General features: G+C 39.9%; 2 protein-coding genes across 4 annotated transcripts in view; one reads left to right on the top strand and one right to left on the bottom strand.

Moving 5' to 3' along the window:
- STX8 (syntaxin 8) overlaps positions 1-1,983 on the top strand; it is an 82,416-nt gene extending 80,433 nt beyond the window's left edge. Inside the window, exon 8 of the mRNA XM_060764491.2 lies at positions 1,195-1,983. Coding sequence (XP_060620474.2) covers positions 1,195-1,262 — 68 coding nt within the window. The 3' untranslated portion in view covers positions 1,263-1,983. The remainder of the gene's footprint in view (positions 1-1,194) is intronic.
- A 1,398-nt stretch (positions 1,984-3,381) lies between these two features.
- Positions 3,382-13,845, bottom strand: part of LOC132768518 (netrin-1) — a 165,820-nt gene continuing 155,356 nt past the window's right edge. For all 3 annotated transcript variants that reach the window (XM_067463823.1, XM_067463824.1, XM_067463825.1), the window contains 2 exons: positions 4,848-10,600; positions 3,382-4,502 (listed from right to left, as the gene is read on the bottom strand). In XM_067463823.1, coding sequence (XP_067319924.1) covers positions 10,272-10,600 — 329 coding nt within the window. In that variant the 3' untranslated portion in view covers positions 3,382-4,502; positions 4,848-10,271. The remainder of the gene's footprint in view (positions 4,503-4,847; positions 10,601-13,845) is intronic.

Raw genomic sequence — 13,845 nt, forward strand, 5'->3', positions numbered from 1 at the left:
CGTGGAAAATGTGTTTTGGATGTGAGTTCGTTCTCCAAAAATTCTGTGGCTGCTGATTAATTATTATAACATGGAAACTACAAAGGATTTTAAAATCAAGAGAGGGGAAAACCATACCAAAACAGGTATTAGGGAGATGTTCTCCTTTTTTCTCTCTTCTGCAAGATCTTGTCCTTTAGGTACACAGCAGAATAATATATACAATACTCAGATGTTCAAACATGAGTTAACCTAACTAAGATACATATGGCATAGAAGTTAGAATCACATATTTTAATACTCCTATTGTTTACTTTGTAACAGGAAATTACATCCTTAATTGGGTGGGTCTGGTGGAGGAGGTGTTCATTATCTTTCATAACTTGCCTTATCTCTCACATCCCTGTGTTTCTCTGGTGTGTGCACACGTGTCTGCTCCCTGTTTGTTTGCCTGAGGTCAAGTAGTCACTTGGGACAGAGATATGATCATCTAAATCTTGTGTAATTTGACCCTAATGTTTTGATCCTTCTCTGAAATAGCAGATCTACTGCTGGCTGTTCTCACTTAACTGGATCAGAGCTGAGAACTTTATAATTAGTGCTGGTGTGTTAACTTTAAATACTGGACAAATAATTACTTGCTGCTTGTAGTATTTTAAGGCATACAATTGAGTTGTTATATCACAATATATCACAATATTTAAAATATTAATTAATGAAATTGTAACAAAATTACTGCCCAAACTAAAAAAAATTAAAAACCACGAAGGTAGAGTGAGTGATGTTTGCCAAAACAAAGAAATAGATTGATTTATCTAGATGCGCCCCCCCCCCCCCCAAACCCCATTCTTCTGTTACTTTAGCAGCAGGGGAAGGAACTGCATTGCAGCAGTTCCCACAACACCACCATGATACCAGAAAGTTGCTATAGGCTTCCTGGCAATGATTTGGACCATTCAGAAGAAGCGTCAAGGGTGTGTTGGGTTAAATTTAATTGTCCATTCTTTCCATCCCTCTCAGAACTGTTGCAGCTGCTAAACTGATCAATGTATTGTTGATCTCGCTGGATGCCAAAACCAATCTGGCAGGAGTAAGAAATGGAAGTCATTCTTTTATAACAGCTTATTGTTTCAAAACATCTGGAATTTCTTTTTTAATGTAAGAAATGTAAAAATAGTCAAATAAATAATTAGAACTTGTTTTAATTCCTTTCAGGTATGATGGTGGTGATCGTGTTGCTGCTGATTGCAATTGTTGTCGTTGCTGCTTGGCCTACAAAGTAATCCTCAGAGGTGGCACTTTGCAAGATAGGGTTTGGAGGCATCAGGGGCAAGTCCAAGCCCCCTCGCTCTTGGAACAGAGTCAACTGCATTCAGCCCCTTCTCAGGGCACAATGGCAAATCCACAGCAAGTAAAGGGTTTTCTTCCCAACAAGCTCAGTCCAGTAAGACTTTTGAAGAACATAACTGGAAGGGGACTGATCATCCGCAAACATAGGTGAAGAAATGCAGTTAATTCCAAAGAGATGATCTCTGATTTGCTTTTATGCTTTTGAGAGCGGACGATGTTAATATCTGGAGTGCCTGGGTAAAATGTTAAAGACTTTTCTTTCTAATGTGTTTCCTTGGATCTAACGTGTTTAACATTTTTATCCTAGATTCCATGGCACTGAATCCAGGAATGATTTTGCATGAACTGCAGCTTTGTTTGAAGGCACAAAATACAGTTTTTCAAATGCAGAGAAATGTCTTAGTCTCTGTCACAGTATGCTTTTATTGTCCTTGATTTCTCCTGTATATACACTAATACCTGAGAAAAAAAGTATACCTAAATTCCAGAATCTCTTTTCTATATGTTCTGAAAGCAAATAAGAGAGACTAGCAATATGAGAAAAAGAAGAAGAAATCATATAAAGTTAATTCATCTTCAGAATTTTGCTACCTATGTGCCAACTTGATGGCTAGCACAAAAATAAGACTGAATAAAAGCCATTTCATTTCTAAATTCTTTCATTCTCTGCCATTATATTTTAATTTATTGGGTTTCCTACAGGTCAGGCACATTTAAACTTTAGGGAACCTTAAAGACTTCCTTGAGTAACTTTGACCTTTGTGATTAATGATGCTTTTAGCCCAGCTAGTTCTGGTATTTGTTGACTGCTTGGATTTGAGAAAATGTGCCTCTGTGAGATTAGCAGATTGGGGTGGGGGGGAGGGATACAGTAGGACCCATAAACTCACCTTCAAGACAGCGTTGGAAGCAGCTGTGCAAACCTTTTTGCTTTCATTTCTAAGGCATGAGGCCTAATCCATGCTAGACTGAATACTGAAAATCCAATTATGAGAGAGCCATTCACTGGGAAAGAGAGCATTAAGAAATGTGTAAGAAAGGATCTTCTTGCTCAGAGCTCCTATGTAAACTGTTCTTGGCTATCCCAGAACCTCTGGAAAAACCTCTTGGAGGAATGTTTGAGTCACGGATCCAAGGAGTTATTTCCTGTTTAGCCAGAGCTGCCCACCATAAGTATGATGCTTTCCAAAAATGAAAATTAGAAAGCAAATGGGACTGTCACAAATGGTAATGCAATCATTACTGGATGTGTTTTAATATTAAGTTGTTGTTGTGACAGAATGACAAGTATGGAAGAAAAGAAAACCAAATGAAAACTGTTTTTAATGAAGTGCATTTAAATATATCTGCTTTGGAGCCCAACATGGTTGATTTGTGGTATTGCTTTGGGGTATGTGAGAAGCCACTCTTAGTAGACTTGTATGGTTATTATTAGTCTTTGCTTCCAGCAAAGGTAAAGTGAGAATTGGGTGCTTTCATCTCTAAAATGATACAACTGTTCAGATCTCTCTGGAAGTCTTATGTTCCGTAACCTCAGGGAGGGGAAAAGTAACCTGTTCTGGAATTGCCACTAGAAGTGCCTTTTCTACTGCGTAGCTTGCCCCTTGTCTCTTGCAGTTCGATAGCAGCCATCCGGGCTGTCAATCTGCAATGATGAGTAATCTGTGGGTACGAATAATGATTTATCTTTTCCCATGCAGAAACAATTTGGTATCACCTGTGCAATCTTCCTCATGCTGAAGATATGTGAAATAATTGAGGTGTTTTTTCAACATGAAGGCAAAAGAGAAACATAAACCATCCACACAGATCCTTCAAAAGTGCCTGAATGCTTCAGTTACCATAGGAGTAGAGTTTAGTACAGTTTAGACTGGTGGCCTAATGTTTCCCCACTTCTGATCTAATTAGTATTTTTAAAATGTTTCCCAGCCAGTGAGGAAATAGCAGCAAATAGTAGTTGTTGCTGGGCTGTTTTCCATGGAAGAGCCCATATTCCCATGAGAGCTGAAGGGGTCACTTTGTCCACCCAGATGAAACAGAAAGAGGCTGGCATGAGAAGTTTACAAGAGTTTATTTGACAGATGTCTGGATTTAGTCCTATGAAGTGCATGCTGCACAATTACAGGCTCCTTCTCAGTCAATTGTCAGCCCATCTAACAAATAAGAAAATGGAGGAAGGGAGAATAAGAAAATCCACAACTCTTTTCCCACATGTCATTAAATATATTCATATATATAACCATAATATATTAGTATGCATTGTAAAGAAACATTGCTCCCAAACTATATGCAATGGTCATAACTAAACAACATTTACAATTTGTGATATTAACAAGAACAACAAGAGCACAGGCTTTCTTCCCCTGTGTAATCAGTGTGTATGTGTGCACGCCTGACAGAGAGAGAGAGAGAGAGAGAGAGGTGGAGGGACAGTGATCAGTGGATCAGTTAAAACACTAACTAAAAATTGGAATGAAACTTTTGTTCAGTGCTACCAATTTGCGGTAATTATTTTGCACCTTATCTGCTTCTCAGAATAATTCCAGTTGCCATCTTACCCTGTCCATACACTTTGTAATATTTCTCCACAGTATTTCAACATTGTTAGCATTATACATCTGGTCTTGACAACCCACAACCTGGCACGTTCAGAGCAGATACAAGGTACCCTTTTCTGTCACTTCAGATTACTTCATTTTATTTGGTAATGGCAATGCTTGATTTCTCATCTGGAAACACGTAATTTATATTTTGCTATATTTCAAGATTGTGGTTTCTTAAGGTCAGTTTGGGAAACAGCAGCTTGCCATCTTGCTTTCTAAGTTGCCATAAACGTTGGGGTATGAGATGACTAGAAATGGCTTATTGTACTTGCCTTCCATACGCCTACCTAATTGTTGTTGTCCCAATAAAAATGGGAACCTCAGAACCCTTTTATACTGCACAGTTGTACCACATCAATACTACGTTTAGCTGCAAATATTGCATCCTGTGGAATTTTGGGATTTGAAGTTTTCTGAAGCAGTTGAGCTCTCTGCAGGGAATGCTAAATACCAAATGGATCTATACATCCCAGGAATTAAGAATGGAACAATGGCAGCTAAAGTGCTATGATTATATTATAATTGTGTAGCATAAAAGAGGCCTAAACTGATCTGGTTATTTGCTACTTCCTAAGCATATCTGAGGAGCCCCCGGTGGCACAGTGGTTTAAAGCACTGAGCTGATGAGCTTGTTGATCGAAAGGTCGCAGGTTCGATTCCGGGGAGCGGCGTGAGCTTCCGCTGTCAGCCCTAGCTTCTGCCAACCTAGCAGTTCGAAAACTTGCAAATGTGAGTAGATCAATAGGTACCGCTCCGGCGGGAAGGTAACGGCGCTCCATGCAGTCATGCCGGCCACATGACCTTGGAGGTGTCTACGGACAACGCTGGCTCTTCGGCTTGGAAATGGAGATGAGCACCACACCCCAGAGTCAGACATGACTGGACTTAATGTCAGGGGACTACCTTTACCTTTACCTAAGCATATCTGATCATGATGGAAGATTGAAAACTCAGCCAATGAATAGCCCACGTGTTGGCACATTTCTGTCATACACTAAAATGGGAGGAGGCTGTAGGGAGTAAGGCAATCCCTAAAATACATAACTTTAACTCTTCTGTTGAGCTGATTTTGAATCTGAAAGTCTACTGCAGTGTACCAAGGGAGGGATTTGTTATATATTAGAAGTACAAAACAAGCCCGTCAAAGTAGTCGTGACTGTATAGAGAAGAGATTTTCTTACTAATGTAGGAGGAAGAAAGATTCTTTCAAAATAAGGTATTATATTTTTAATTAATACACAGTCTCTGAGCTCTAGACCTATTTTTACACTTTGTGCTAACTCTACAATAACTCATCTTGGTTTTCTTTGTAGATTCTTTTTTTTTACTTATCATCCTCCGTTATAGCTTTCTGGATTATTAGTGCCTGTTATAAAAGGCAAGCCCACTCTTCGGCTGTCCTAAACAAGATTAGACACCAATAAAAGTATCTTATTTTGTAAGCATTGGTTTTAGGGATTATATAGTGGTTATCAGTACTTATTCCAAACATAGAATTGCCTCCAGAATGCTTTCTTGTCCAGGGCTGAAACTGTATCTACAGTTGCATAGTCAGGATGTTGTCCTTGAGAGTAAAAGAACTTTCAAGGAAAAGCAACATTATAACAAGATTTGTAATGAGAATACTAGAATAGCCCTTTTTGTAGCAGGCGAAACCTTCACTTGGGAAGACAGAACAAGGAGGCTTGTGTTGTAGACAGTGCAGTAGTACGGCTGAGTTGAATTTTCATGAGTTTTGCTTTTTGTATTGAAATCTGAACATTGAAGGGGAAACATTTCATCAGACTGCTGAGCACATCTTAGGAAAATAAGCATTTTTTGTGCAGGATGTGAGAGCTAATCAAAAACCCAGAAGCAAGTCCCCCAAAGTAGATTTTTAAGACACTACCATTCCTGAATCAGCCTTCACAGCCCAACAGAGAGAAGTATCCAAGCCTTGAGATCAAGAGACCTTGGCTCTCCTCAGGTTAAACAGTTTGAGTGGAAGCTTTTGGTACACCTTCTTTCCTCAGGCTGTGTAACTTTTATAGGACTACCCTAGTCCTGCCCTCCATACTATGGCCTACATTGTAATTCCTTGACACCTTCAGAAACATACTTCAGTGGCTATTGTTCAGCTTTGAGTTTTCTTTAATGTCCAATTTCTAGACAAAACATAAATTTTCAGGAAACTTGAAGATGTAAAAACAAAGCTAAATAGATGGTGTCAACGCCACTCGAAGTCTGTGTATTTGGAGAAGAAGCTTGTTCCACAGCACAATAACTATCTACCAATATATTTGTATTCAGAATCTGATTTGATCATTAAGATTCTGCATAGACACAGTCCAAAACAAATTCTGAATACTTTTGCCTTTTCTCCAGATGAAACTGACTTTTAACCTAAATAACTCTCCTATGTCTGGAGTCATGTTGAGAGTTGCTCCATCATCTTGCATGAGCACTGAGTCAAAATGTCAGTTGTAGCAAAACAGAACTGTTTTCTTCTTCTTAATAAGAGATATTTTCTTCAGTATACCTTTCCTCAGTCACTACTACATTTATGGCACTTCACCCACAGGATGGTGGAAGCAGGCACCGTTTCATTCTTCTCAAGGTTTTCTTCCATTGACTTGGTGTTCTCTGGTCTGATTGGTGAAAGCCAATTGGGACCAATCTAATGACCTGGGCCAAATTTCAGGCAGAGATAAAATGGGCAAATTGCTTGCTTGGGGCAGCTTTTAGACAGATTTTAGATGTTTCTCTCACCAAATAATGATTATTAAATCAAGTCTGAAGTAAATTTTGATAAGAAACTTAAAAGTGCAGAGCCAATAAAAAGGAATCCAACTTTAACCAGGCCTTCGACCTCATTAAGAAATAGTTACCAATTGTGGAAGTCTGGTGGCCTTCTGACATTTTAAATCATTCTCTCTTTTGCTCCTTTCAACATGGTCACTTAAATGTCTGTGGTCATAATATTAGCTTGTCATTCCATGCAACCAGGTGGCCACAAGACCTTATGTTAAATTCTCTTTGATGCCCTGATCAGATGAAAGTAAGATGGTCATGCGACTTTCCAATCTTATCTTTTGTCTTGGCTTGGGACTCCACCAGAGAGACAGAGTTCTGATTTTCCCTTCTTAGTAGACTGACATCCCGACATTATTTCTGCGTCTCTGCATCTTCCATACACTCTCCTCAACGGGTTGCTGCGATGAGAAGATTAATGGTTTCTGATGACAAAACTTGAAACGTGTATTTGAGCAGTGTCTTGGTACCCAGGGTTTTCATCTTCAGGATTCTTTTCCTTTAGTAGAGAGGACTGAATGCAAGTTGGAGGTTGTTTTAATGAGCTTTCTCCGGTAGGCCCAATAAGCATGACTGATGTTCTATAGGAACTGAGTGTACTTCATACTGATCACAGGTCTTCCTCAATAGACAAATATATGTTAAAAAACTGCACATTTCATAAAATGCAACTCTTATATGTTACAGACATTGGTCTGTTTTGTACATACAGCAGAACAAGATGTTTGAATCTTAAGATGTTCGAATGGACCATATTGCTTCAGGTCAGAGGGAGATGGAGGGATGTCATTTTGAAAGATTCAGTCAACATGAAGAGAACCATGTAAAAATAAAACCAACAGATCAAGCACAGTGGTGGTGAACATGTGGTCTTCCGGATGCTATTGGACAGCCATCAGCCTTTGCTGTCATAGCCTGTATTCACAGATGATGTGAACCAATACCATCTGAAGTCCCACACACTTCCTATCCTTGGCCCAGAAAATTGGGGGGAGGGGGGTCAGTCCTAGATTTTTCTGCTGCACTAGCTTTCCACTTTCAGGGAATATTTTAATACAAGGAAGTACTAACTACACATCTATAATTGATATCATCCACTCTACTTTTAATTCCACAGAAGGATCATACCTGGGCAATGTGTGGCTGAAACTGGACACTCTGAAGGAAACAATTTTCAGTCCTGAAATACATTTTAATATTTATGTAAATTCAGCTCTTCCTCGACCTTTATCGCTTGCAAGTAAATTAGTTCTCCCTGGGTCGACAATAATAATTGATATGAACTCTATTGATTAATCCACCTCATCTGGGAGGCTGTTCTTTTTATCACAGCAAGGAAGGCTACCGAATCCAAGTGCTCTGAAACTCCCAATTGTGTGCAGAGGGGTGAAGTCACTGCTTCCCCCGGCCTCACCATTCCAGCCAGCCCTGCTGTCCTCCATACTCCACTTCCCCGGCATCTGGCCACTTGACACCTATTTTTGCTGAAGTTTGTTTTATGGTAGTTTATGTCATTATATAAATATTGTCCATTGCTATAAAACAAGGCAAAACCACTGGAAAATGTCATTAAAAGGATGTTTCCAAGTTTCCTAATAGGAAACATCTCAGGGAAGTTTGTATTTTGCAGGGCATGCCGCCCTGAGCTCACGGTTGAACTGCTTACTTGTATCATCCTCCAAGTTATATAGTTAGGACTAGTAGGAGATTTGTGTGACTGGCAACAAAATCTCAATCACTTCTTATGATCTTAAAAGGAAGTGAATCCACACCTCTCCCCATCTTTTTAAAGAAGTCTAGATTGCTTGAACAATGGTGCATTTGTAGAAGTCGTTCTTTCTATCCAACCAACTTATGAGTCACTATACAGACTATTATGAAATCATGGCTACCACAGGCTTTTACAAACAGAGGAGTTAGCTTGTCAAGTGCCACCCTCATTTCTCCTTGTAAGCATTGGTATTCAGGGAACAGTTCTTTCTCTTTTTCCTCCCTGCTACAGAAAGAGTATCAATCTTGGTTTTACACAATTATGGCACTGATCCCAGTTCTTGATCTGCCATTTCTGCATCCTGCAGAATCCTGGTACAGTGTTCCCTCACTTAGCGTGGGTGTTACGTTCCAGGATCACCTGCGAAAAGTGAAAATCCGCAAAGTAGGGATGTTATATATGTATATCACATTCCAAGGGTGAGGCAGAAGTGAGGAGAGATTTAAAGGCACCACACACTTTTTTTTCTTTTTTTTTTTTTTTTGGCTAGCTATCTCTGCTTTGCATTGCAATCTCTCTTGATTGGCTGCCTCCCTCCCAAGGGGGGAGGGTGAAACCCCCTTCCACACTCCATCGTTGCCTGAAGGCGGGATTAGAACTCTGCTCTGGGCAACAGCAACCATTCATAAACTGGGTGGCAAAAACACGCGAAACAGCAAGTCCGTGAAAAAAGAAACATGAAGTAGCAAGGGAACACTGTATTTGTAGTTTGGTGAGGCACTAGAACTCTCTGGCAGAGAATTCTAAGCATGCCACATAATCATTAAAATGAGATCAAAGTGCTACAATTGTGTAGAATGAAAGATTGGAATGAATTCTGAAGCCATGCCAATAGTGGAAGAACTGCCATATGCGGATCCTATAATGAGACATTAATAACCACAGTATTGGAGATGGACTGGTTTGGAGAGGTGACAGTTCTCTGACTCAAGCAAGGAAGAGAGAACAGCTACTCTCAGTTAAGACTGCAGTGCTTCTAGGCAGCATTTATTTCATACATTCTGGTGAATGTAGGCGTGAGAGTGATCTAGCGCTCTCACAGTGGGTGGGGGGCATCAAAGCATTGCAATATTTCCTAGAGTAACCAATTTCAACAGCTCCATAAGTACTTTCTTCCTTGCTCTTAACTTTCCTAACTTGAATGAAGCAGTAAGGTTGTGGTTTAGAGCAACATTCTGAAAAAGTGCACCCTTTGACACCCCAATAACTGTCCCGTATTAGGGTAAGTGAAATGTGATTGTTTACAACTAAGCTGTCCCTTGAAAACTTGACCCACTTTTGATATATCAAGATTCTGCATGATAGAGAATGGAATAACCACTCCAACTGTTTGCTCCTCAGGTGGTTACTGTCCCAGTAGTCTGTTTCAAACCAACATCCTGAACATCACCATGCTTCCTGTCAATCAAAGGTGTATGGGAGGCATTTCCCTCCTCTTATTATGGTCTTCTGTTATGACAAGTTTCAGTGTATCTATTTAAGGCAGGCAGGCTCTTCAGAAGAAAAAGTCAAAGGGGATGATGGAACTAGTGGCAGATCTAACAGTCATTCCTATGGTGAGTAGGTTCTTGTGTGGCTCTTCTCTAAACTTATTCTCTCGCTACAATTTGTGGTAGTATGAGGTGCAAAATTGGCAGGTCTCACAAGAAGGTATTAGTCCATGTTTTGCCCTCCCAGTCCCATGAACTGCAAAGCAACTTTTTGCCAGTGTCCCTTATCTCGCCCCACCTGCTCCAAATTCTGCACAAAACTCTGAGTGCAGTCTCTCTTTCCATCTTCTAGGCTTTCTTGCACTTCCCCTTCTTTTCCCGTTGCTGGAACTTCCTCAGCCGCCGGGCCCACGTGTCCCTCCACTGTATCACAAGGCTGCTTTTGTCTGCAACAATGCCATTCTGGTCAGGAGAGTCTTCATCGTGGCCCAGCAGCAAGTATTTCTTCATGGGCTTGATTTTTGGGCACTTGCAAGCAATATCCTTGGAGCGTATCCACAGAATCTGGTCACCACGCCGTATCCGGTTTGTCCCTTGCTTGTACACAGAGATGATGTTGACTGTGAATTTCCACCACTCTCCAGCTTTGTCTGCTTTCAGGATATGGATTTGAACAGCTGGGAACAGAAAGCCAAGAACAAGGACAATCACTGTAATGCATTTCTCATTATATTTACCAATGCCCCAACTATTGAAACAATTATGATCTAGAAATATGCATATTTGTTGTATTGTTGCAGTGACTTGGGATTTTAGGTCCCCAAGACAAAAAAAAGGTCCACTGGAAGGCTTTAAAAAAAACCAGTTCATTTTCACTTTGCTTTGTACAGAAATGCTCCTCTTCTTCATCAGGTTTGGTTTGAGTTTATTCCAGGCTTAGACCATATGTATTCACATATAGGACAAACAAATAAATACATAAAACCAGATTAAATATGCTATGAAATACACCATTAAAATATTATATACATCATTAAAATGCTACATAAATCTGGTTTGGTAGAAGAACATATTGGATGAAACTCCAAGGAACAATACCTGTGCGTCTCTTGAGAAGTTGAAAAGTGCAATGTGTTGTGAACAACCTATGGGAAGTAATCTTCATACATTTGTAATAGGATTGATCAGGCAAGGTAGCTGATGGATGTTAAAGCCAAAGTCAACAGTAGGTGGAACCAACTAATTCTGACTTTATCTCCCCCCCCCCCCCCCCACACACACACACACACACATCCACACAGTCATATCTGATTCTCTTTGGGAGGAGTACTGTGCCATTCCATGGACTGGTTTTTGGTAAGGAGAGAGACAGGAATACGCTGTCTTGAAGGAGCCTAAGCTTGGGGAATGTAGTGACCAACTCCACTGTGGCATATAATAAAGACTAACAGCAGTTTAAAAAATGAATTACTTGACAGTATTTGTAAAATGATTAGCAGTCAAAATAATCAATTCCTTGGAAATATAAAATGTTTAGGTTGCTGTACTTTTCTAATGATGAGTTAGAATCAAAATTTAAAAAATAACATGGTCATTTTGCACCATAGTCCAACTAAATATTGATCTAATCTGCAAATGGGAGGAACTGTCAGCAATTTGAAATCCTTTCCCGTATTGGAAGTCCAGTTGCCATGGGGTGTGGGGAGCTTCAGGAACTATTTGACTTATACAAAATGAATATTCAATTTACTGTGCTTGGTAGAAGACCAAGAAGTTAACAAAGAATGCATATACTACATTCAGATTCATTTTTATACAGTTACTAGTTTTATGATTGACTGGATTTGCACCTCACGTTTCCTACAGTGAGCTCCAAGCAGCATACAAGGCTCTTTCCTTTTCTATTTTATCTTCACAACAAGCCTATAAGGTAGCTCAGAAGCAGAGAGACATGTAAGGGGCACAAGGTGCCCCCAAGTAGTGAGAATAATAATTTGGATCCAATCCAGATTATGTTTTTGTTATTGAAGTGGGTGGAGAAGGCAGCTATTATCTTAGTTTTCTGAAGGATGTTTGCCATTTGGGAAGAATACGTTGTTCTTTATGTGTTCAAATCTTTGTGTAACCCCTCAAAAGCATTCTGTGGCGATTGCTAGCACATTTGGGAACTGTTCCTCCGCATCCTTTCCTTGTGAAGAGAGGGACCTGTCCAACTTTCCCTTCTTTTTCTCACATTTGACCTTGGTGGTCTGTGCTAGTGTCCCACATTCCAGACCTGACTATGATGGTAACCGTTTCCATGTTTCCCTTACCTAGGGATTTGAGGCTCAATGTGAACTTTTAAAAAAGAAAATAAAACATGAAGGAAATCAAGGCCTTGTTTAGCTGAAGTCATGAAAGGTGGCCATGGTAACAAAAGGCACCCATTTGAGTTTGAGCAAAAGGGTAGGAGAGGAAACAAAAACCTATCCAGAACTTTGCCCCACTGTTTGGTTTTTTGCCGGAGAGGGAGGGGGGACAGCATGTGAAAAGAATTTGACCGCAATGTATTCGCCGAGAGCAGGGGTCTCACATTTTAACCAACTACAGCTCATAAAAATGCAAGCCATGTCAGATTGGGAGAGATGAATAGGCCATTCTGCACACTACCTCATCCCCAGTAGTAGCTATTTCAGTATTTTCTTAAATTATGAAATGCCTCTCTCTGAATTGATTAAAAATGTTAGGATATATATTCCAATAGAGTAGCCAAATAATCTCCTACCTAAAACTGCCAAAGATAAGTAAAACTGCTGAACATAGAATCGTGACATACATACGGCTGAGTAGAAGCCATTCATAGTTCTGCCTGAAACAAATCTGTCTTTTATTTTATGTTTCAATCTTAAAACTAATAGTAGTTGCAGTAGTACATCTGCATCCTTGGAGAAACTGTACTTGATTTATCTGAATCTCCAGGAAGGCCAGCCTAGAAAAGCTCTACTGAAAAAACTGTCTTTTTTCCTGTGATCCAGGATCTATCTGGGAGGGAACCCAAAGTTAGGTGCTCAAAGTCAACAGGCATCAAAATAAATTCCTTGGAAATTGTATAACTCAAACACAGGTTTATCAGAACTCATTAAAGTTGTTTGAAAGGTAAGTGGTACACTGTTATCTTCATCTGAATGATTTTGTGTCAGATTCACTTTGCATGGATTCCTGCTTCACAAATTGGAACACCAGCTGAGCTGTGAATTTGGCTTTCTGCACCATTAAGGATCTTTTACACCAAAAATTGCCTGGAAAATTTAGTATAATCCAGGTTCCTTAATTTAATCATTCCAAAGAACTAAGAAAAAAATATTGCTATTTTAAATGCGGGAGGGAAGTGTCATCATCTCTCTTCTGTATCCTCATCCTACGCTTTACAGCAAATCCTATCAAAAATCTGGGCCCTGAGAGTTGTGCAGGTTCCTCTGAGCAGCTTGACAGATTTTCTTGTGAAGGTACAGGTGTGAACTGTTGTTTTGGCCAAAGATCACTTGTCCCAGATGATAATAGATGGCCTTCAATTTTAATTATATTTCCATTATATTCCTGTTTGTTGATCCTGCACTAGCAATCTGTTTTTTACAAAATGTGTAGGGTTGTCTAATCAAGCCTGGCAGCAATGGTTTCTGGGTTAATTTTAAAGTGTGGTATCACAAAGGGAGAAAACCAGTCCAACTCCAGTTAGAATTAGCACAGTTTCCTCTATGTTCTGCTGGGTTTTCCTCTTTCCCCTCCTCTTAATTTGAGCAACACTGACAGCTCCGACAGCTGCTGGCACATCCTCCCACTGCCTGCCTGCCAGACTAAAAAGAGATCAAATCAACATTCGCTTAAAGAGAAGAACTGACAAGCCAGCTGGTTAACAGGGCTGGTAACCTCTCGCAGCGGGGAA

Source organism: Anolis sagrei, chromosome 2 (assembly GCF_037176765.1).
Source record: "Anolis sagrei isolate rAnoSag1 chromosome 2, rAnoSag1.mat, whole genome shotgun sequence".
NCBI lineage: Eukaryota > Metazoa > Chordata > Lepidosauria > Squamata > Dactyloidae > Anolis > Anolis sagrei.